Source organism: Haematobia irritans, chromosome 4, assembly GCF_050003625.1.
Source record: "Haematobia irritans isolate KBUSLIRL chromosome 4, ASM5000362v1, whole genome shotgun sequence".
Taxonomy (NCBI): Eukaryota; Metazoa; Arthropoda; class Insecta; order Diptera; family Muscidae; genus Haematobia; species Haematobia irritans.
In genome coordinates this window covers 160,884,136-160,907,178 of record NC_134400.1, presented here as the reverse complement: position 1 = coordinate 160,907,178, position 23,043 = coordinate 160,884,136, and the positions used below count along the sequence as shown (strand labels likewise).

The window sequence follows — 23,043 nt, the reverse complement described above, 5'->3', positions numbered from 1 at the left end:
ATTTTTGTAGAAAAATTTTGTTAAAAATTTATTTCTATAGAAAATTTTGTCAAAATTTTATTTTTATAGAAAATTTTATCAAAGTTTTGTTTTTATAGAAAATTTTATAAAAATTTTGTTTTTATAGAAAATTTTGTCATCATTTTATTTTTATAGAAAATTTTATCAAAGTTTTATTTTTATAGAAAATTTTGTCAAAATTTTGTTTTTATAGAAAATTTTGTCAAAATTTTGTTTTTATAGAAAATTTTGTCAAATTTTTGTTTTAATAGAAAATTATGTCAACATTTTATATCTATAGAACATTTTCTCAACATTTTATTTTTATAGAAAATTTTGTCAACATTTAGTTTTATAGAAAATGTTGTTACGTATTCGAATTTGCTTCAGGGAACTTTGCCCAGTTATGAACTAGAAACTAACATATTATTTATCTTTTAAATGCGTTAGAAGTTAAATTAGAAACTTTAATTTAATTTTGACAAATTTTTCTACAAAAATAAATACTTTATAACATTTTCTATAGAAGTAAAATGTTGACAAAATTTTCTATAAAAATAAAATTTTGACAAAATTTTCTATAAAAGTAAAATTTAGACAAAATTTTCTATAAAAGTAAAATTTTGACAAAATTTTCTATAGAAGTAAAATTTTGACAAAATATTGTATAAAAACAAAATTTTGATAAAATTTTTTATAAAAACTAAATTTTGATAAAATTTTCTATAAAAATAAAATTTTGACAAAATAAAAAAATTTATTTTTTAAAAAATTTTATTTTTATAGAAAAATTTTGTCAAAAATTTATTTCTATAGAAAATTTTGTCAAAAGTTTAGTTTTATAGAAAATTTTATCAAAATTTTGTTTTTATAGAAAATTTTATCAAAATTTAGTTTTTATACAAAATCTTGTCAAAATTTTATTTTTATAGAAAAATTTTGTCAAAATTTTATTTCTATACAAAATTTTGTCAAAATTTAATTTTTATAGAAAATTTTATCAAAATTTAGTTTTTATTTACAAGAAGAAATTGATGATTTGTTTACATCCATTGATGACTGGTGCCGCTCGACCGGAAGCAAAATATCTTTCTCGAAGACAAAATGCTTACACATATGCAGAAAACATATGTGTCTCCACACAAACTTCGTCATTCAAAATACAGAAATTGAGACAGTTAACTCACTAAAAATCCTTGGTGTTATATTCAACAAAAACTTCTCCTGGTCCTCCCACATTGATCATCTTAAACTATCTTTACAAACTAGAATAAATCTGATAAAATGTCTGGCATCCAGCAAAAGCAATGCTCATCAAAACGCTCTTCTAAATGCTGTACAAAGTTTAATTGTATCCAAGTTAGATTACGGTTTAACGATTTATGGCAAAGCTCCTAAATCGTTATTAAATAAAATTAATCCAATGTATCACTCAGCAGTTAGAATTGCTTTGGGAGCTTTAAGATCAACCCCAATAATAAACTTGCTTGCTGAATCTGGCATGTGCACTTTGAAAGAGCGTTTCAACAGACTTTTAGTTAACTTAATCACCCAAATCAAGTTTCCCTCAGAAGCACATCTTATTAAACGTATATCATCTATACAAACTTTAACTACCCTAAAACGACCATCCTCCTTATTTCTCGCCATGAAGCTAGCTACAAAATTGGGCATAGATCCTAAACCACATAAAGCTTATTTCCCCACTGAACCACCATGGAATTTAAACAAAAAGGTTTTCGTTGTAAACCTTATCGACTTGGGGAAAAAACACACACCTCTTGTGGAATTCTGCTCCTTATTCAAAGAAATTTCTTCTTCCTTTACAAATAAAAAATGGAACTTATTGTTCACAGATGGCTCAAAAACACAAACTACAACTGCTTGTGCAGTGATTAACCATAAACTTCAAACAGATTTTATGGCTATCCTGGATGAAAATACGTCAATCTTCACCGCCGAATCAGCCGCTATATATTGGACACTCAACAAATACAAAAACGTACGTGGAAAATTTATATTATGTTCAGATTCGCAATCAGCGATCAAGGCAATTCAAAACATTAACAATCGCAGTATCATAGTATCAAAAATAAGGGACATATTAATTAAATACCATACAAAATTTAAAATAATGTGGATCCCGGGCCACGCGGGTATCTTTGGAAATACATTAGCGGACGAAGCAGCAAAATTTGCCTCAAATGCACCTATCTTGCGATATATTGTACCCAACCGGAATGACTTGAAAAGACTTGCCTACGAATACCTAAAGCAACAAGAAAACTTAGAATGGGATGACTACGAACACTACTACAAACAATTTAACACACATAAAACTACACAAATTTTCCCTAATTCAGTATCTAGATTATGGATTAAAAAATTCATACGTCTTCGACTTGGCCACACCTCGCTAACCCACCAACATATCTTCAATAGTAAACCTGCGGAATTATGTCCTGCGTGCGGCTTGCAGCAAGTGGACATTAAACACATCGTTTTCAGTTGTACCAAGATAATCGAAGCTCAACTTACAATTTTTGGCTCACAATGCCTCCCTGATCTTCTAAAGACAACAACACCAGTTAATATCCAAAATGTTCACAAAATTTTAACACATTGTAATATATGGCATCTTATTTAATTACATATCAATATGTTAACATAAATTTAGGTCGAAAACCTTAGTTGTTAGTACCTTCATTTTTTTGTATTTATTTTCATAATTTATTATGATTTTAAATAAACTAATAATAATAATAATAATAATTTAGTTTTTATACAAAATTTTGTCAAAATTTTGTTTTTATAGAATATTTTGTCAAAATTTTATTCCTATAGAAAATTTTGTCAAAATTTTACTTTTATAGAAAATTTTGTCAAAATTTTACTTTTATAAAATATTTTGTCAAAATTTTATTTTTATAGAAAATTTTGTCAAAATTTTACTTCTATAGAAAATTTTATAAAGTATTTATTTTTGTAGAAAATTTTTTCAAAATTAAATTAAAGTTTCTAATTTAACTTCAAACACATTTAAAAGATAAATAATATGTTAGTTTCTAGTTCATAACTGGGCAAAGTTCCCTGAAGCAATTTCGAATACGTACCCTACGGGAAATGGATCAACCACAGAACAAGTACAGGACTAGTCCCTGGTGTGTATGGACCAGTCCCAGTTCTGGTCAAAACGTATGGAAGGGACCGGTCACTTTAATATGGGTTTGTCTTTGACGGGGTAAATTTACATGTTAGGACGCGTCTTGGACTCATGTCAAAGGACACGTCCTGTGACAATTTAGCAGGAGCACCCCATAGACAGGTCCTCAGGAACCAGTATCGGACAAACTCTTAGAAATCTGTTTCAAATTGGGCATCCCAATCGAACCCGCAATGAAAAAAAAACAACTTTTGAAATATGTCGAACAATAGGCTATTCTGATAATTTTATTTCACTTAATGTGAAAATGCTTGATATCAAAATCTTAATGGATCTAAGATTTTAATATCAAGGGTAGGTACACCCAAAGAAAAAATACTTTCCTCCGGACCGAATTTTTATAAATGATTTTGTTTTACAGCTTTTTTTTATTTGATTTTAAAGAATAATTTGTACCGTCAAAAGAAAACGTTTAGTTTGTCTAAAATTTCGTTTCTCAGAAAAGAAAACTCTCCTTTCAGTGTATATCCTCTTGCAGCTATTTTCTTAAAATTTGTAAAGCTATTTTAGTATTCATATCATATTCATAACATAAAGTAATAATAAATTGTTTCCATTTTCTCTTCTTGATTTTCAGTTAGTAAATATTTTTTACGCTCACACAGTTCCTGGCTTATTTACTTATATAAATGTGAATTTATCTCATTTGAAATGAGATGAAATCTCACATTTTATAATATGATTTGAATAATCCTAGCGCGTAAAAACATTCTGTTTAGCGAAAAGGCAAACAAAAAAACAATTTTATTTATTTTTTATAATTTTCTTTTACAATTAATCTATTGCAGATCATCTGGACCCGTTTCCTTTGGCTTTGCTTCCTTAGAAAACTCTACAATGTTGGACACAGAAACTATATGTAGTGTTGGCAGCAATTCCGATGACTCAGGGCCTCCTTCACTTCAAAATGAATTCGATAGTTTACATACGGTGGAAAGGGCAGCTGCAACAGATACATTGCAACAACAAAATCAAGCCACATCACCTCAAAGTGATAGTAGTCCTATTGTGCCAAATATTCCATCAAATGGTTTGTATACTCTTTTAGTTTTTCAATAACAAAGTTGTTAGTTTGTCTTGTATAACATGCATAATTCTAATACACATTTTCCGGCATAAATAAAGATAATCGAATTTCTCGCGCCATTGTATTGGGGTATAAATTTCTCATTCCATTTGTAACGCGACAGCATCTATATAAAATATTTTTATTCCCGATCTGGGTGAAATGCAAAGGCAATCTAAAGAGATGCAACATTTGTCTGTCTATGGTCCACGGTTGCCACAGTTGGTAGAATTCTACCAAAAATTGTAGATTTGTTTCTGTTTGGTAGAATGGTTTATTTTTGGTTATTGTTCATGGAACAATACAATTTTGACAAAATTTTCTACAACAATACAATTTTAAATAGATTGCAAATAAATAAGTTTGAAAACAAAAATAAAAATAGAAAATTTTGACAAAAATAAATAAAATTTTGAAAAAAAAAATAAAATTCTATAGAAATAAAAGTTTGATAAAATTTTCTATAGAAATAAAAGTTTGACAAAATTTTCTATAGAAATAAAATTTTGACAAAATTTTCTATAGAAATAAAATTTTGACAAAATTTTCTATAGAAATAAAATTTTGACAAAATTTTCTATAGAAATAAAATTTTGACAAAATTTTCTATAGAAATACAATTTTGACAAAAACTATTTATAGATGTAAGTTCCTTTCAAACTTTCAACTTTCCCCATTTATATCCAAATACAATGTTCTTTCGATTTTCTACCAATACAAATTAGAATTATGCATATTATAATATAAAATTATAACCCTAAACTAATATCCAAGTAACTGATGAAATTATTTTTTTATTTTTCTTGTCATTTTAATGCATTTTACGTTCAACTGAAATCCCTCCATAATCATGTATTGACCTGTGTGTTAACATATTGAATATCCTTATGTTTTTCTATTTGTGTTTACATTAAACAACAAACAACAAAAAATCAAATTCCCTGCTCCATCGATTTTTATCAATGAGTGATGTATTTATGTTTGACCGTCCAATGTTATCACATTATTCAAATTTTATAATGTGATCGATAAATGCCACCTATCCGTTCATCCTAAAAACCATTCATCCTAACCACCAACCACCATACGTAATTACAACAACGATTTGCCATTGTTCATTTTAACTCATCTTCGAATAGTTGGTCGTACCACTACTAAAAAGGAACAACGCTCTGCTAATAATCTCTATCAAGAGCTGTCCTTTCAAGATAACGAAGAGAGTGAAGAGAATGAAATTGTTACAGGTATGTATAGTAGCTACCATTGGGAAGTGATAAATATTGTAAATTATAAACTTTACAAATGATACAAATGTGTTTCTGTACAGGGTGTGAGCTATATTGTATTGTAGAAAACATTTTCACTTCATGTGGAGGAACTTTAAATAAAATCAAAATTAAAAAAAAAAACATTCTGAATAATCTGAATTCTTTAAGAAATTGAATGTATTGTTATTGTCTCTTGCAATGAAAACAATTTTGTGATTAACTCTAGCTCTGGCACGATTTTTTTCTATATTTCCTCTATATTATGGAATATTTACATTTATAAATAGTGCCACAGCTAGGATTAAGTTTTTCTTGGTGTAATGGAGCATGATGTTGTATTCAGCAAGAAAAAATTAATTTAAATGACCAATGTTGTCCCTAGAAACAGGCTTTTCAAATACACAATAACGATTTTTATACCCTGCGCCACACTGTGGAACAGGGTATTATAAGTTAGTGCATATGTTTGCAACACCCAGAAGGAGACGAGATAGACACATGGTGTCTTTGGCAAAAATGCTCAGGGTGGGCTCCTGAGTCGATATAGCAATGTCCGTGAACACATTTTTGTAATCAAAGTCTAGGTCGCAGTTTTAGTCCAATCGACTTCAAATTTGGCACAAGTATGTGTGTTGGCTCAGAATAGAACCCTATTGGTTTTGGAAGAAATCGGTTCAGATTTAGATATAGCTCCCATATATATATTTCGCCCGATATGGTCTTATATGGCCCCAGAAGCCAGAGTTTTACCCTAATTTGCTTAAAATTTTTCACAAAAAGAACAATTAGTACTATAGTCAAGTGTGCCAAATTTTATTGAAATCGGTTCAGATTTAGATATAGCTCCTATATATATCTTTCGCCCGATATGGACTAATGCGGTCCCAGAAGACAGAGTTTTACCCCAATTTGGTTGAAATTTTGCACCAGGAGTACAATTAGTAGTGTATTCAAGTGTGCCAAATTTTATTGAAATCGGTTCAGATTTAGATATAGCTCCCATATATATCGTTCGCTCGATTTACACTCATATGAGTACAGTGGCCAATCTTTTACTCCGATTTAATTGAAATTTTGCACAGGGATTAGAATTAGCATTGTAGCTATGCGTGCCAAATTTGGTTGAAATCGGTTCAGATTTAGATATAGCTCCCATATATATCGTTCGCCCGATTTACACTCATATGCCCACAGTGGCCAATCTTTTACTCCGATTTAATTGAAATTTTGCACAGGGAGTAGAATTAGCATTGTAGTTATGCGTGCCAAATTTCGTTGAAATCGGTTCAGATTTAGATATAGCTCCCATATATATGTTTTTCTGATTTCGACAAAAATGGTCAAAATACCAACATTTTGCTTAGTCGAAAAGTTGTAAAAATCACTCTAATTTTCCTAAACTTCTAATACATATACTACTGTGGTACAGGGTATAATAAGTTTGTGCATTTGTATGTAACGCCAAGAAGGAAAAGTCTGAGACCCATCGTTTAGTATACCGATCGTCTTAGAATTAAATTCTGAGTCGATTTAGCGATGTCCGTCTGTCTGTCTGTCTGTTGATGTATTTTTGTGTGCAAAGTACAGCTCGCAGTTTTAGTCCGATTGTCCTAAAATTTGGTATGGGGGTCCTGTTTCGGCTCAAAGACGATCCCTATTGATTTTGGAAAAAATCGGTTCAGATTTAGATATAGCTGCCATATATATTTTTCACCGATCTAGTCATAATTGGCGTGTATATCAACCGATCTTCCTCAAATTCCGTACATCCGAATATTTTATGGGTCTCGAAAAACTTGCAGAATATCAGCCAAATCGGTTCAGATTTATATATAGCTCCCATATATAGCTTTCGCCCGATTTACACACATTTGCCCACAGAGGCCAATTTTTTACTCCGATTTAGTTGAAATTTTGCATAGGGAGTAGAATTAGCATTGTAACTATGCGTGCCAAATTTGGTTGAAATCGGTTCAGATTTAGATATAGCCCCCATATATAGCTTTCGCCCGATTTACACTCAAATGACCACAGAGGCCAATTTTTTGCTCCGATTTAGTTGAAATTTTACACAGGGAGTAGAATTAGCATTGTAGCTATGCGTGCCAAATTTGGTTGAAATCGGTTCAGATTTAGATATAGCTCCCATATATAGCTTTCGCCCGATTTACACTCATATGACCGTAGAGGCCAATTTTTAACTCCGATTTAGTTGAAATTTTACACAGGGAGTAGAATTAGCATTGTAGCTATGCGTGCCATATTTGGTTGAAATCGGTTCAGATTTAGATATAGCTCCCATTTATATGTTTTTCTGATTTCGACAAAAATGGTCAAAATACCAACATTTTCCTTGTAAAATCGCCACTGCTTAGTCGAAAAGTTGTAAAAATGACTCTAATTTTCCTAAACTTCTAATACATATATATCCAGCGATAAATCATAAATAAACTTTTGCGAAGTTTTCTTAAAATTGCTCCAGATTTAAATGTTTCCCATATTTTTTTAGTAACATTGTGTTCCACCCTAGTGCATTAGCCGACTTAAATTTTGAGTCTATAGATTTTGTAGAAGTCTATCAAATTCTGTCCAGATCGAGTGATATTTAAATCTATGTATTTGGGACAAACCTTTATATATAGCCCCCAACACATTTGACGGATGTGATATGGTATCGAAAATTGAGATCTACAAAGTGGTGCAGGCCCCGCCCGAATTTAGACTTTCCTTACTTATTCTAATTGAAGTTAATATGCGTGTCCTAGCGATTGGATTCAGAATCGATTTTCAATTTAATTTCGACCTTATTGGTAACATACCCTTATAGAGGTCGAATATTTTTGCAAAAAGTTTTATATAGAAAAATATTTCACCAATATTTTTGTCAAATAAAAATGTAATTGAATTTTAAAAATATTAAATTGAAATATCAATTGAATTTATTTAATTTTAAATTAAAAAAAAAAAAAAAAAAAACAAAAAAATAAAACAAAAATTAATTGATGATCATTTTCGTGATTGAAAAAAAAATCAATTAATTTTCTGATTGAAGCCAAAAAATATTTTTTCTGTGTAATATCACTATTAAATTTAAAATTTTATGGAAAATTAAACAACACTAGAAGACCGTCCATTTAAACTATACTATTGGCCATTTTCATATAGTTTGGTTAGGCGATCAGTTAAGAGAAACTAAATTGCTACAGATTTTTATACCCTTCACCACTACTGGTATAGGGTATAATAAGTTTGTGCATTTGTATGTAACGCCCAGAAGGACCATCGTTTAGCATTCCGATCGTCTTAGAATTAAATTCTAATCGATTTAGCGATGTCCGTCTGTCTGTATATGTAATTTTATGTGCAAAGTACAGCTCGCAGTATAAGTCCGATCGTGGATAACAATTTGCCTGAAATTGAAAATCTAGAGGTATTATGGGAACACAAATAGGTGTGTCGCAAATGTGGTGTATCGGTCAATGTTTTGGTGTAGCCCCCATATAAACCGATCTCCCGACTTTACGTCTTGGGCTTCTAAAATTCGTAGTTTTTATCCAATTTGCCTGAAATTGGAACTCTAGAGGTATTTTAGGACCATCAAAAGGTGTGCCGAAAATGGTCCGTATCGGTCAATATTTAGGTATAGCCCACATATAGACTGATCTCACGACTATACTTCTTGGGCTTCTAGAATTCGTAGTTTTTACCCAATTTGTCTGAAATTAGAATTCTAGAGGTATGGTGGTGAGTATTGGTCCATGTTTTGGTATAGCCCCTATATAGACCTACCTCCCGAATTTATTTCTAGGACTTTATTTTTATACCCTCCACCATAGGATGGGGGGTATATTAACTTTGTCATTCCGTTTGTAACACATCGAAATATTGCTCTAAGACCCCATAAAGTATATATATTCTGGGTCGTGGTGAAATTCTGAGTCGATCTGAGCATGTCCGTCCGTCCGTCCGTCCGTCCGTCCGTCCGTCTGTTGAAATCACGCTAACTTCCGAACGAAACAAGCTATCGACTTGAAACTTGGCACAAGTAGTTGTTATTGATGTAGGTCGGATGGTATTGCAAATGGGCCATATCGGTCCACTTTTACGTATAGCCCCCATATAAACGGACCCCCAAATTTGGCTTGCGAGGCCTCTAAGAGAAGCAAATTTCATCCGATCCGGCTGAAATTTGGTACATAGTGTCAGTATATGGTCTCTAACAACCATGCAAAAATTGGTCCATATCGGTCCATAATTATATATAGCTCCCATATAAACCGATCCCCAGATTTGACCTCCGGAGCCTCTTGGAGGAGCAAAATTCATCCGATCCGGTTGAAATTTAGTACGTGGTCTTAGTATACGGTCTCTAACACCCATGCAAAAATTGGTCCATGTCGGTCCATAATTATATATAGCCCCCATATAAACCGATCCCCAGATTTGATCTCCGGAGCCTCTTGGAGGAGAAAAATTCATCCGATCCGGTTGAAATGTGGTACCTGATGTTAGTATACGGCCTCTAACAACCATGCAAAAATTGGTCCATATCGGTTCATAATTATATATAGCTCCCATATAAACCGATCCCCAGATTTGAACTCCGGAGTCTCTTGGAGGAGCAAAATTCATCCGATCCAATTGAAATTCAGTACGTGGTGTTAGTATATAGTCTCTAACAACCATGCAAAAATTGGTCCATATCGGTTCATAATTATATATAGCTCCCATATAAACCGATCCCCAGATTTGACCTCAGGAGCCTCTTGGAGGAGCGAAATTCATCCGATCCAGTTGAAATTTGGTACATGGTGTTAGTATATGGTATCTAACAACCATGCAAAAATTGGTCCATATCGGTCCATAATTATATATAGCAAAAGTCATCCGATGCGGTTGAAATTTGGTACATTTTGTCAATATATGGCCTCTAACAGCCATGTAAAAATTGGTCAATATCGGTCTTTAGTTATATATAGCCGATGACTTATTACACAAAAATTGGTCCATATCGCCAAAAATAATCTACCAAAACTTTATTTCCATAGAAAATTTTGTCAAATTTTATTACTATAGAAAGTTGTGTCAAAATTTCATTTCTATAGAAAGTTTTGTCAAACGTTTATTTCTATAGAAATGTTTGTCAAAATTTTAGTTCCATAGAAAGTTTTGTCAAAATTTTATTTTTATAGAAAATTTTGTAAAAAATTTATTTCTGTAGAAAATTTTGTCAACATTTTATTTCTATACAAAATTTTGTCAACATTTTATTTCCATAGAAAATTTTGTCAACATTTTATTTCTATAGAAAATTTTGTCAAGTTTTTATTTCTATAGAAAATTTTGTCAAACTATAGTATATACGTATTTAATCGGCCTTTTTTTGTTTAATATATACCCCGTATGGGCTAACTTACAATTTAGAAGACAGTGTTAAAAAGTTTTACGATACCTTGCCATCGGCAAGTGTTATCGCAACCCAAGTAATTCGATTGTGGATGACAGCCTTTAGTAGAAGTTCCTACGCAATCCATGGTGGAGGGTACATAAGATTCGGCCTGGCCGAACTTACGGCCGTATATACTTGTTATTTTTATTTCTACGACCGAATATGGTGTGTGTCGAGCCAAAACATCTCCCATCTCCCGATTTAACTCCTTGGGCTTCTGGAAACCGTAGTTTTTATCCGATTTGCTCGAAATTATAAATATACTGGCATTGTAGACCCTCAAAATCTGTATCACGTTTATTTTTACCGGTCCATTTGGTAAGGCATCGATATAGACCGATTTATCTTCTTGACGGTACACCCAAAGAAAAAATATTTTCCTCCGCAAACTTTGCTTGTCTAAAATTTCGTTCCTCAGAAAAGGGAACTCTTCTTTCAGTGTATAGCAGGCGCACTGCTCATGAAAATTGCTTGAAACTGAAAGTACAATTTCCAGATTTTACTACTCGCAATCATTTAAATAATGACGGTAAAAATCTACAGATTTAAGATTTAAAATCAAGGCGTTATTTCATCATTTGCACGATTTCCCTAAAACTCAAACAAAAATGGTTCTTCTAAATCCAGAATCTGATCTAGTCTTCATAGGTAGATCTTTAAATTTATCTTCGGGAAGCGAACTGGATGAACTGATTTGCTGGGGAGAATATTTGTCATCAAACCCCCTGAAATTCTATATATTATCAACTAACGCGATACAACGAAGAGTTTTCAAAGGAAATTATTATATTTGATTCATAGTGGTGGGTATTTAAGATTCGGCCCGGCCGAACTTACTGCTGTATATACTTGTTTTCTACTAACATTGTGTTTTGTCCGAGGTTGTTAGCCGATTTACATTTTAATTGTAGAGAATTTGTAGAAGTCTAAAAAAACGAAATCGCGTCGGATTTAAATACATATATAAGACCTTTGTACAGCTCAAAATAAATTTGATGGATTTGGCATGGTACCAAAAATGTTGGTCTGCATGGTGTTGAAGGGTACAATACAGTTGGCTGCGCCCGACTTTAGACTACCTATTTGTTAGGCATATTAAATACAGAAAAGCGCTAATAGGGTTGGACTGTTGCGTACATAAGAAGTACACTCAAAATAAACACAAGGTTTGAATTGAAGAATAAAGAAAAGAAATCTATTACAAAGATTTAGTCAAAACTGAATTTTTCGATTTTTTTTTTAAATTTTCAAAACTTGTGATTTCGTGAAAGTCGATGTTTGATCTTATTAAAAGTCGATTAGATAAAGCCGAGGCCGCAGCCCCCCTAAAGCCGATTTATTATATTTCATGTTAGCCTGATACCGAAACAGGCAATTAACGTCCAAATGCATTATATCTAATTTTACAATTATTAATCGAGCTTTATGGACAGATTTAGATTAAGGAACATGATTAATACAGTCATTGAAAAGAAAACGCCAGATACAAATCTATACACGCCTGGACTGTACATGTTTCGATTCGGGCGAATGAATCTTTCCACAGCCTTTAGTACAGATCTGGCTGGGAGAGATAACTCAATTTTGGGCTCTTTATGCTAACTCCTTATGAAGAAAACATTTGGGAATTTTCCTCTTACAAATTGAATCATTTTTTCTCCCACTGTACATCATCTTTTCATATAACTACATGTCCCTTAATCTTATTTTTATTTCGTTTTGTTACACAGTAATGCAACAACACGAAATTTATTTTTAGAAAGCTAATTTGTTTGAATTCACCTAAGTGGTGAACAATCGAACAATGCTTATTGTTTCTACAGTCAACAACAACAACCTGTGACAACTTACAGAAACTGGTTTCAAGGAGACAACAACAATTCTAACGCGTACATTAGTAGTGTTTTTCCTAGTTTTACGTCGGGCTCTTCGTTGCTTATTATATTTCATGTTAGCCTGATACCGAAACAGGCAATTAACGTCCAAATGCATTATATCTAATTTTACAATTATTAATCGAGCTTTGTGGACAATAAGATTAAGGGACTTGTAGTTATATGAAAATATGATGTACAGTGGGAGTAAAAATTATTCAATTTGTAAGAGGAAAATTCCCAACTGTTTTCTCCATAAGGAGTTAGCATAAAGAGCCCAGAATTGAGTTATCTCTCCCAGCCAGATCTGTACTAAAGGCTGTAGAAAGATTCATTCGCCCGAATCGAAACATGTACAGTAGATAGGGTCACGGCCTAAAGGAAAAAAAAAAGTTGATGCGGTCACCCCCCAGTTTTGTAGCATATTCGAAGACAATTTCAGAACACCAAAAAAATTTTTTTTCCGTGCACCCTACGACCTCCCGAAATACAATTTATTGTGATGTGTCGTCATTTGAAGTCCGATCGAAAAGAAACGCATATCGTTGTTCGTGGTTGATCAGGGGCTATATTTCGTGCATTGGTCATTTTTGACTCCGACGTCAAATTTGATTTTTAATTTTTATACCCTCCACCATAGGATGGGGGTATATTAACTTTGTCATTCCGTTTGTAACACATCGAAATATTGCTCTAAGACCCCATAAAGTATATATATTCTGGGTCGTGGTGAAATTCTGAGTCGATCTAAGCATGTCCGTCCGTCCGTCCGTCTGTCCGTCTGTCCGGCTGTCCGTCCGTCTGTGGAAATCACGCTAACTTCCGAACGAAACAAGCTATCGACTTGAAACTTGGCACAAGTAGGTGTTATTGATGTAGGTCGGATGGTATTGAAAATCGGCCATATCGGACCACGTTTACGTATAGCCCCCATATAAACCGATCCACAAATTTGGCTTGGGGAGCCTCCCGGAGCAGCAAAATTCATCCGATCCGGTTGAAATTTGGTACCTGATGTTAGTATACGGCCTCTAACAACCATGCAAAAATTGGTCTATATCGGTCCATAATTATATATAGCTCCCATATAAACCGATCCCCAGATTTGACCTCCGGAGCCTCTTGGAGGAGCAAAATTCATCCGATCCGGTTGAAATTTACTACGTGGTCTTAGTATACGGTCTCTAACACACATGCAAAAATTGGTCCATGTCGGTCCATAATTATATATAGCCCCCATATAAACCGATCCCCAGATTTGACCTCCGGAGCCTCTTGGAGGGGAAAAATTCATCCGATCCGGTTGAAATGTGGTACCTGATGTTAGTATACGGTCTCTAAAAACCATGCAAAAATTGGTCCATATCGGTCCATAATTATATATAGCCCCCATATAAACCGATCCCCAGATTTGACCTCCGGAGCCTCTTGGAGGGGCAAAATTCATCCGATCCGGTTGAAATGTGGTACCTGATGTTAGTATACGGCCTCTAACAACCATGCAAAAATTGGTCCATATCGGTTCATAATTATATATAGCTCCCATATAAACCGATCCCCAGATTTGAACTCCGGAGCCTCTTGGAGGAGCAAAATTCATCCGATCCAATTGAAATTTAGTACGTGGTGTAAGTATATAGTCTCTAACAACCATGCAAAAATTGGTCCATATCGGTTCATAATTATATATAGCTCCCATATAAACCGATCCCCAGATTTGACCTCAGGAGCCTCTTGGAGGAGCGAAATTCATCCGATCCAGTTGAAATTTGGTACATGGTGTTAGTATATGGTATCTAACAACCATGCAAAAATTGGTCCATATCGGTCCATAATTATATATAGCAAAAGTCATCCGATGCGGTTGAAATTTGGTACATTTTGTCAATATATGGCCTCTAACAGCCATGTAAAAATTGGTCAATATCGGTCTTTAGTTATATAAAAAAAAAAATTATTTCTGTAGAAAATTTTGTCAACATTTTATTTCTATACAAAATTTTGTCAACATTTTACTTCCATAGAAAATTTTGTCAACATTTTATTTCTATAGAAAATTTTGTCAAATTTTTATTTCTATAGAAAATTTTGTCAAAATTTTATTTCTATAGAAAATTTTGTCAAGTTTTCATTTCTATAGAAAATTTTGTCAAACTATATTATATACGTATTTAATCGGCCTTTTTTTGTTTAATATATACCCCGTAGGAGCTAACTTACAATTTAGAAGACAGTGTTAAAAAGTTTTACGATACCTTGCCATCGGCAAGTGTTATCGCAACCCAAGTAATTCGATTGTGGATGATAGCCTTTAGTAGAAGTTCCTACGCAATCCATGGTGGAGGGTACATAAGATTCGGCCTGGCCGAACTTACGGCCGTATATACTTGTTTTATTTCGCTTCGTATACCCCTATGATGCCCATATCTGATAACCATTTTAAAGATCTTAACAAAATATGAAACGTTTGCTTTTGAAGTATTTACTTATATTCATAAACAAAAAAGTTACAGAGATTTTAAAAAGTCAATAGGTCACCCTACACAACACTAAATAGTTTTTGCTGTGTTGTCATGATGTCCGATCGAAACCACACACTGAAAAAAAAGCATACTCGGTTCCAAAGATTTTGTCTTTACTTTAAAAAATTTTGTATTGATTCCGAGCCAAAGAAGCGGAGAATACAAGTAAGGATACTTTTAAGACACAATTCTCTTTTAAATTTAGGTTTTGTGTACTTGCTTCTAGGACGCAAATTTTAATTTTTCGCTTTCTCAGCTTTTTTTCTTCATATGCTATCAAAGTCTTTTAAAAACGAGTTAACGGCATCTTTATTTTCCAAATTAGGACTCGACTTCCAGTAGAAATTATGCTATGTTTGAAGTAAAAAACTTCTTTAAAATAAAGTTTTGAAAAACATGTCCTATATTTGAACGATTTTTTGCTTTGTAGTCAAGATGCAAAAAGACAACAAATTTAAAGACAATTTCATTAAATTTAAAGAATTTTTCTGAATTATTAAAGTCAAGTTGACCTTAGCCTATAAATTTTTTCTTTCATGTTAAGATACCCATTTTTAAGTCAAATCACTTAATTATAAGGACAATACGTCTTCATTGAAAAGTTTATCGACTTTTGGACAAGGAAAAAATCTTTATATTAGAGAAATGCGTCTTCTATGCTAAGCAAAATTCGCATTTGTATTTTAAAGACGTGAAATCTTTGACCACACGACAATATTTTTTTCAGTGCATGCACATCGTTATTCACATCTACGAAATTAATTTATAAGGCATTTAGAACACAAAACATGTTTATCTGTAAATTTCTAACGGTACCTTTGTATACATACTCGTTGTTTGCACTACGGCATTTTCTGTGTTATGCAAAGTGCATGTGTTTTTGCTAGAACAATTTGAGAGTCTACTGTGTTAAAATTCTAACAATCACTTTCGCTACATGATTTTTTAAGTCTGTCCATATTTTTGTGAGAGAAGGCTGTTGATACACCCTCAAAAAAAATCGCTTCTTTAACATATGTTCCAAACATATTTTGCAGGAAGCATATATATTATTGGATACTGCCGAAACATTAATATGTTTGTTTTATGTGAACATATTATATGTTTGGGAGCATTTTGAGCCCAAAAATATTGTATGCTTGGTAGAATTTTTCCCAAAGACGATTGTGCTCATTCCTTAATATACTCGTAATTTTCACTTCCGCCAAATATTTTAGTTCTTGGCACCTTTTTCTGTAATACAAATAATGTTGAAGAAATTATTCACTTTTATAAATTTTTTAAATTTTACCTCCCGTCTGCACGGAGAATCGAACCGAGGACCATACAGTTTGTAAGCCAACACACTATCCACTGGGCTACGTAGCTGTTATAGTCACCAGCAAATAATTATCGTTATAAGTTACATTTATATAGCATAGTTTGCAGCGCCCACGAGCCCATGCAAACATAACATTATTTAACAGAAACATACATTTGTTTGCCACGTGGAGCAGTGGTTATCATGTGTGCCTTGCATGCAAAGGGTCGTGGGTTCAATCCCTGCTCCGACCGAACACTTTTTTAATTTAACTTTAAAACTTTGAAATGTGGGTTATTAAAGATTTATAGTCAGTAACAGTGCTTGATATAAACGAAATTGACTGATTTTTTGATAAAATATTATTTTTTTTAAAGCAAAAATAACAATTTTGTAACAAAAAACTGTTTTTGGTACAAAACTTTAAAATTTGGTATTCAAAAACTCTAACAAAAGAAGAACGTGGAGTCGAGTATAAATATACATAAGTAATTTTATAATATAAACATAAATGAACAGTTCTTTACTAGCATTTAACACCATCGCTCTAAAATGCCTTTTATTTTTCGTTAATAATTCATTTTAAAGAAAATAAACTTTTTAAATTGTTTTAGCTGCAAAACTCGAACTTAACGCCCGCTTTTATATTTGAAGGTGTCCGTCAACTCCTCGTGGACTACTTATTAATAAAGAGGAACTAAACTTTGTTTTTATATATTTTACTGTGTAATTTTTCACTATTTCCTCCTTATTTCATTTTACTGTCCCAACTCTAAAAAGAGTATAGTGCCCTTTCGTTATTTTTATGAAGACCCCTGATTTCTTTTAACGAACCAAGAAAAAAATTGTGCCCATAATGCCAAAATGATAAACAAAACACATGTCCACACATACATAAAATGCTGCTCTCAAGGCGAAAACATATGCTGTTTGTTTTTCAAATGTATATTCTCTTGGTTCCGAATGTCCATTCTCTTTATTCAAATTAAATAATATTTAGACTTAAGCATATCAAATTTTTGGCCCTATCATAAAACAGTTTTCCGAAACAACATACAACATTCTTTCGCTGTGTTATGTTGATATCTTTTGTCAACTCTCCCGGTTCCCATCTCTATTTCTTTCTCTATACTCTCTCTGTCGCTTTGAATAAAATATCACAACATATGTATGTTTAGTCGAAATTTGTAAATTTATATATGTTTGCATTCACACATATGATTTTTATGAAACATTCATGCCCCAAACATAATATAATCTAACATATTAACATAGATGTCCCAAACATTTAGTGTTAGTTTAGGAACATTACATGTTTGCACTTAAATATATTGTGTTTTAAAATTGTGCCCGAAACACATTTTGTTTATATCGGAACATATGAAAAACATATTTTTCTAAGAGTGTAGTATTTGAAAAAAGTGAAAACAACAGCCTTCTCTCACAAAAATACGGACAGACTTAAAAAATCTTGTAGCGAAAGTGATTGTTAGAATTTTAAAACAGTAGACTCTCAAATTGTTCTAGCAAAAACACATGCACTTTGCATAACACAGAAAATGCCGTAGTGCAAACAACGAGTATGTATACAAAGGTACCGTTAGAAATTTACAGATAAACATGTTTTGTGTTCTAAATGCCTTATAAATTAATTTCGTAGATGTGAATAACGATGTGCATGTGGTTTCGATCGGACATCATGACAACACAGCAAAAACTATTTGGTGGTGTGTAGGGTGACTTATTGACTTTTTAAAATCTCTGTAACTTTTTTGTTTATGAATATAAGTAAATACTTCAAAAGCAAAAGTTTCATATTTTGTTAAGATCTTTAAAATGGTTATCAGAAATGGGCATCATAGGTGTATACGAAGCGAAATAAAAAAATTAAAAATCAAATTTGACGTCGGAGTCAAAAATGGCCAATGCACGAAATATAGCCCCTGATCAACCACGAACAACGATATGCGTTTCTTTTCGATCGGACTTCAAATGACGACACAGCACAATAAATTGTATTTCGGGGGGTCGTAGGGTACAAGTTGAACCTATGGTTATTGCGAGAGTCACCGATGTCTCTGAAGAGGACATTCTTGATGACTCGATTGAAGCGGCTGATGTGACGGTTGTTGAAAATCTCGATGGTCCTACGGATCCTCCAGATAAATCTTCATCATTGTAAGGCTGCATGTGCTGCCTTAAAAGTTCTCCTGATGAAAGGGGACATAGATATAGTTCTTATTCAAGAACCATATGTTTATAAAAACAAAATATGTGAATTAAGTACTCCGGGGTTCAAACTATTGCAGTATAGTGGTAATGATGTAAATCGAGCCTGTATAATTGCTAAAAACGAGCTCAACTTGTTTCTGCTTCCTTCAATGTGCAATACAGACACTGTCGTTGCCAGTTTAGAAATAGCCAAATGCAAATATTGGGTATCTTCGGTCTACATGGGACATGACAGGGAGATGCCTCCATATGCCGTTAAGACCTTAGTGGAGGAGTCACGGAAAACAAAGACGAAACTCATTATGGGATGCGATGCGAATGCACATCATAGTATATGGGGAAGTAGTGATACTAATGCAAGGGGAGAGTCGCTAATAGAGTTTATTTTGCGTACTAATCTGGTAGTTTGCAACAAGGGAGATGTCCCAACCTTTGTCACTAAAAACAGGCAAGAGGTTTTGGACATCACCTTGGCCTCGCAAGAACTGAATGAAATGATATCTGAGTGGCAGGTTTTAAGTGAACACAGCTTCTCAGATCATCGCTACATCAGTTTCAAATTTGATGTTCATATCACCAAGATCATATTTCCGCCAAATGTTAGGAAAGCTGACTGGAATAGGTATAGGGAATCGTTCAATATGATGATACCGGAAATAACAGAGACAAATATGAGAAATGTGCAAGATATCGAATACGCAGTGGAGCGGATTACTAAGGCCTTCAACATCTCACTGAAAGCTGCATGCCAAGGGGGAAACATCGACCACCATGGTGGTCTACGGAATTAAGTAATATGAGGAAATCCTGCAGGAAGCTCTTTAACAAGGCAAAGTCCACCAGAGCTTCTGAGGACTGGGACGCTTACAAGAAGATTCTGAGAGGATACAAGAAGATTCTGAGAGGATACAAGCGAGAACTGAGAAAGGCTCAGCATAACTCTTGGAATGATTATTGCAGCAGTATTGAGAATACGTCCGAGGCTTCCAGACTACGGAAGGTTCTAGCATGCACCAACTCCGCTCCAGGTTTCATTGAAACATCGGAGGGCAATTGGACAACGTCCAGTGAGGAGACGCTGGAGGTACTATTGGACACACATTTTCCTGGAAATCAGACGGTTGAACCATGTACTGGCGGTGCCACAGTTGCTCAGCGGTCGTTTCCTGTCGAGGAAATTGTATCGGAAACTAGAATAAGATGGGCGCTAAATAGCTTTGGACCATTCAAATCCCCTGGACCTGATGGAATTACTGCGGCGGAGTTACAAGCTGTAACTGACAAAATTATCCCCTGGTTGTCGGTGATATATAAAGGATGTATCAACTTATCATATATCCCAGGAAAGTGGAGGGAAACAAAAGTCGTCTTCATACCTAAAGCGGGAAAAGCCTCTCACTCGAGGGCGAAGGATTTCCGACCAATCAGCTTATCCTCATTACTACTTAAGACTCTGGAGAGGATGATAGATATTTATCTTAGAACTAGCATCGATTCAAGTTTGTTCTCGAAACGACAGCATGCATACTCGAAGGGCAGGTCTACTGAGACCGCACTACATGAACTAGTCAGCTTTATTGAAAGCTCACTATCTGTCAAAGAATACACAATCGTGGCGTTTCTAGACATCGAAGGGGCGTTCAATAATGTCCATCCGAGCTCGATATTAAATGGACTGACAACTCTGAATGTTGATCCATGTATACTCAGGCTGTTAGACGAACTGCTAATGAAGAGACGTATTTCAGCCACACTAGGACAAGCAAACATACAAAAGTATGTGAACAGAGGCACTCCCCAAGGAGGAGTTCTATCACCTCTTCTTTGGAATGTTGCTATAAATAGCCTTCTGGTTACTCTAGAAAAAGAAAGGATAAAAGTGGTGGCATACGCAGATGATGTAGCTCTGGCAGTCAGGGGAAAATTCCCATCCACAATCAGAGATATTATTCAGAGGGCCCTCCGGATGACTGAAAAATGGGCGAAAGACAATGGTCTTGGGGTAAATCCCGCAAAGACAGAATTAGTCATGTACTGCAAAGATCGCAAAACTCCCACGGTTAGGCCTATTTCCTTAGGGGGTATTGAAATTCCCTTTGGTGATTGTGCAAAATACCTTGGCGTTATTTTGGACAGGAAGCTGAACTTTAAGCTTAATATTGAAGAAAGGGCGAGGAAGGCAACTGTAGCTTTGTACTCGTGCAAAAAGGCAATAGGAAAAAAGTGGGGACTAAAACCAAAAATTGTGCATTGGCTATACACGGCAGTGGTTAGACCTATAATGCTATATGGTGTTGTAGTCTGGTGGCCGGCACTTCAGAAACCGACTGGTTTAGATAAAGTTCAGCGTATGGCGTGTTTGTGTATTTCAGGCGCATTCAGCAAGACAGGAACAAATTCCCTTAATGTCATGCTGCATCTATTGCCTTTAGACATTTTGGCCAAACAGTCAGCTGCAACAACGGCTGTGCGGTTGCGCGAACTATCGCTGTGGTCGGAAAAAGGTTACGGTCACAGTTCTGTCCTCAAAACAATGTCAGATGTGCCTAACGTAGTGGATTACACTTTGGCGAGTCCACTTTTCGACAAAAAGTTTGAGACTCTAATCCCCAACAGTGAGGCGTGGTGCACACAGACCCCGGGGAATAAAGAATATATAGATTTCTACACTGATGGCTCCAAATTGGATGGACAAGTGGGTTTCGGAGTATATTCTAATGATTTGGAACTTCGAATAGCGAAAAGATTACCTAATCACTGTAGTGTTTTTCAGGCTGAAATATTAGCAATAAGAGAGGTGGCGAATTGGCTGAGAAGTAATGTTCCAAAAATGTGGGCATTAATATATACTCAGACAGTCAACCTGCAATAAAATCCTTGGACTCTGTGTTCCTCAACTCGAAAACGGCCATCGATTGCCGCAAATCTCTCAATGAGATGGCTGAGCAGTACAATATTCACCTAATATGGGTGCCTGGCCATAGGAACATACCGGGGAACTGCGAAGCCGATGAGTTGGCAAGGCTAGGGACTACCTTACATATTCCAGGGGAACTAGAATTTGTTGGTATGCCCCTAGCTACCTGCAAGCTCATGCTGCGTGAGAAGGCTGTTATGATGGCAAATGTTCGATGGGAGAATTGCAAGGGTTGTAACGACACCAAGCAAATATGGCCCCATTTCAACTTAAACCGCACACTAGATATGCTAATGTTCTCGAGACGTCAGATATCACTCCTGATATCTGCTATAACGGGTCGCTGCCTGATAGGAGATTTTGCAAAAACTATTGGCGCGAAGTATAATGACTATTGTATGAGCTGTCATGATGCGGAGGAAAAAGAATCAATTAAACACCTCTTGTGTGAGTGTCCTGCATTTTGTGTAAAGCGCAAGCAACTTTTAGGAGCATATAGCTTCAGATTACTGGCGGATCTGGAAAACGTTAACTTAAGCAGTCTGCTAATGTTTTTGGAACAATCTGGTTGGTTCAACAAAGAAAAATAATCAAGAAGGTTCAGCGGTTAAAACTAGAAGTGCCCATATGTAATAGGTACTTTTAGTTAATGTGGTATCACAATGGACTGAATAGTCTAAGTGAGCCTGAATCTTAATCGGGCTGCCACTTTAACCTAACCTAACCTAACCTAGGGTGCACGGAAAAAAATTTGTTTTGGTGTTCTGAAATTGTCTTCGAATATGCTACAAAACTGAGGGGTGACCGCATCAACTTTTTTTTTCCTTTAGGCCGTGACCCTATCAACTTTTTTTCGTGACCCTATCTAATGTACAGTCCAGGCGAGTATAGATTTGTATCTGGCGTTTTCTTTTCAATGACTCTATTAATCATGTTCCTTAATCTAAATCTGTCCATAAAGCTCGATTAATAATTGTAAAACTAAATTTATTAATTTTTATTTATTAATGCTAATTAAAATTATTGAAGTGGCCTTTTTTATATAACACTGTAAGTATAATATACAAGATTTCTCATTAATTTTTAAAAATTTCCCTTGAAGTGAAAATGTGTTCATTGTTTACAATAGAAACTAGTGTGAAATTTATATAACATACTTATTCTCTCGTTTAAATGTCATTGATCTAATATG

At 34.3% G+C, this 23,043-nt stretch overlaps 1 protein-coding gene across 11 annotated transcripts in view; it reads left to right on the top strand.

Annotated features, from left to right (window-relative positions):
• Positions 1 to 23,043, top strand: part of syd (JNK-interacting protein syd) — a 107,573-nt gene that overhangs the window by 58,823 nt on the left and 25,707 nt on the right. For 10 of the 11 annotated variants that reach the window (XR_012722359.1, XM_075308488.1, XM_075308487.1 and 7 more), the window contains 2 exons: positions 4,012 to 4,253; positions 5,429 to 5,533. Coding sequence is in view for 10 of the 11 variants with exons in the window: in XM_075308488.1 (XP_075164603.1) it covers positions 4,012 to 4,253; positions 5,429 to 5,533 (347 nt within the window). In the remaining variant the exon portion in view is untranslated. The remainder of the gene's footprint in view (positions 1 to 4,011; positions 4,254 to 5,428; positions 5,534 to 23,043) is intronic. The other variant, XM_075308494.1, reaches the window with a different exon arrangement.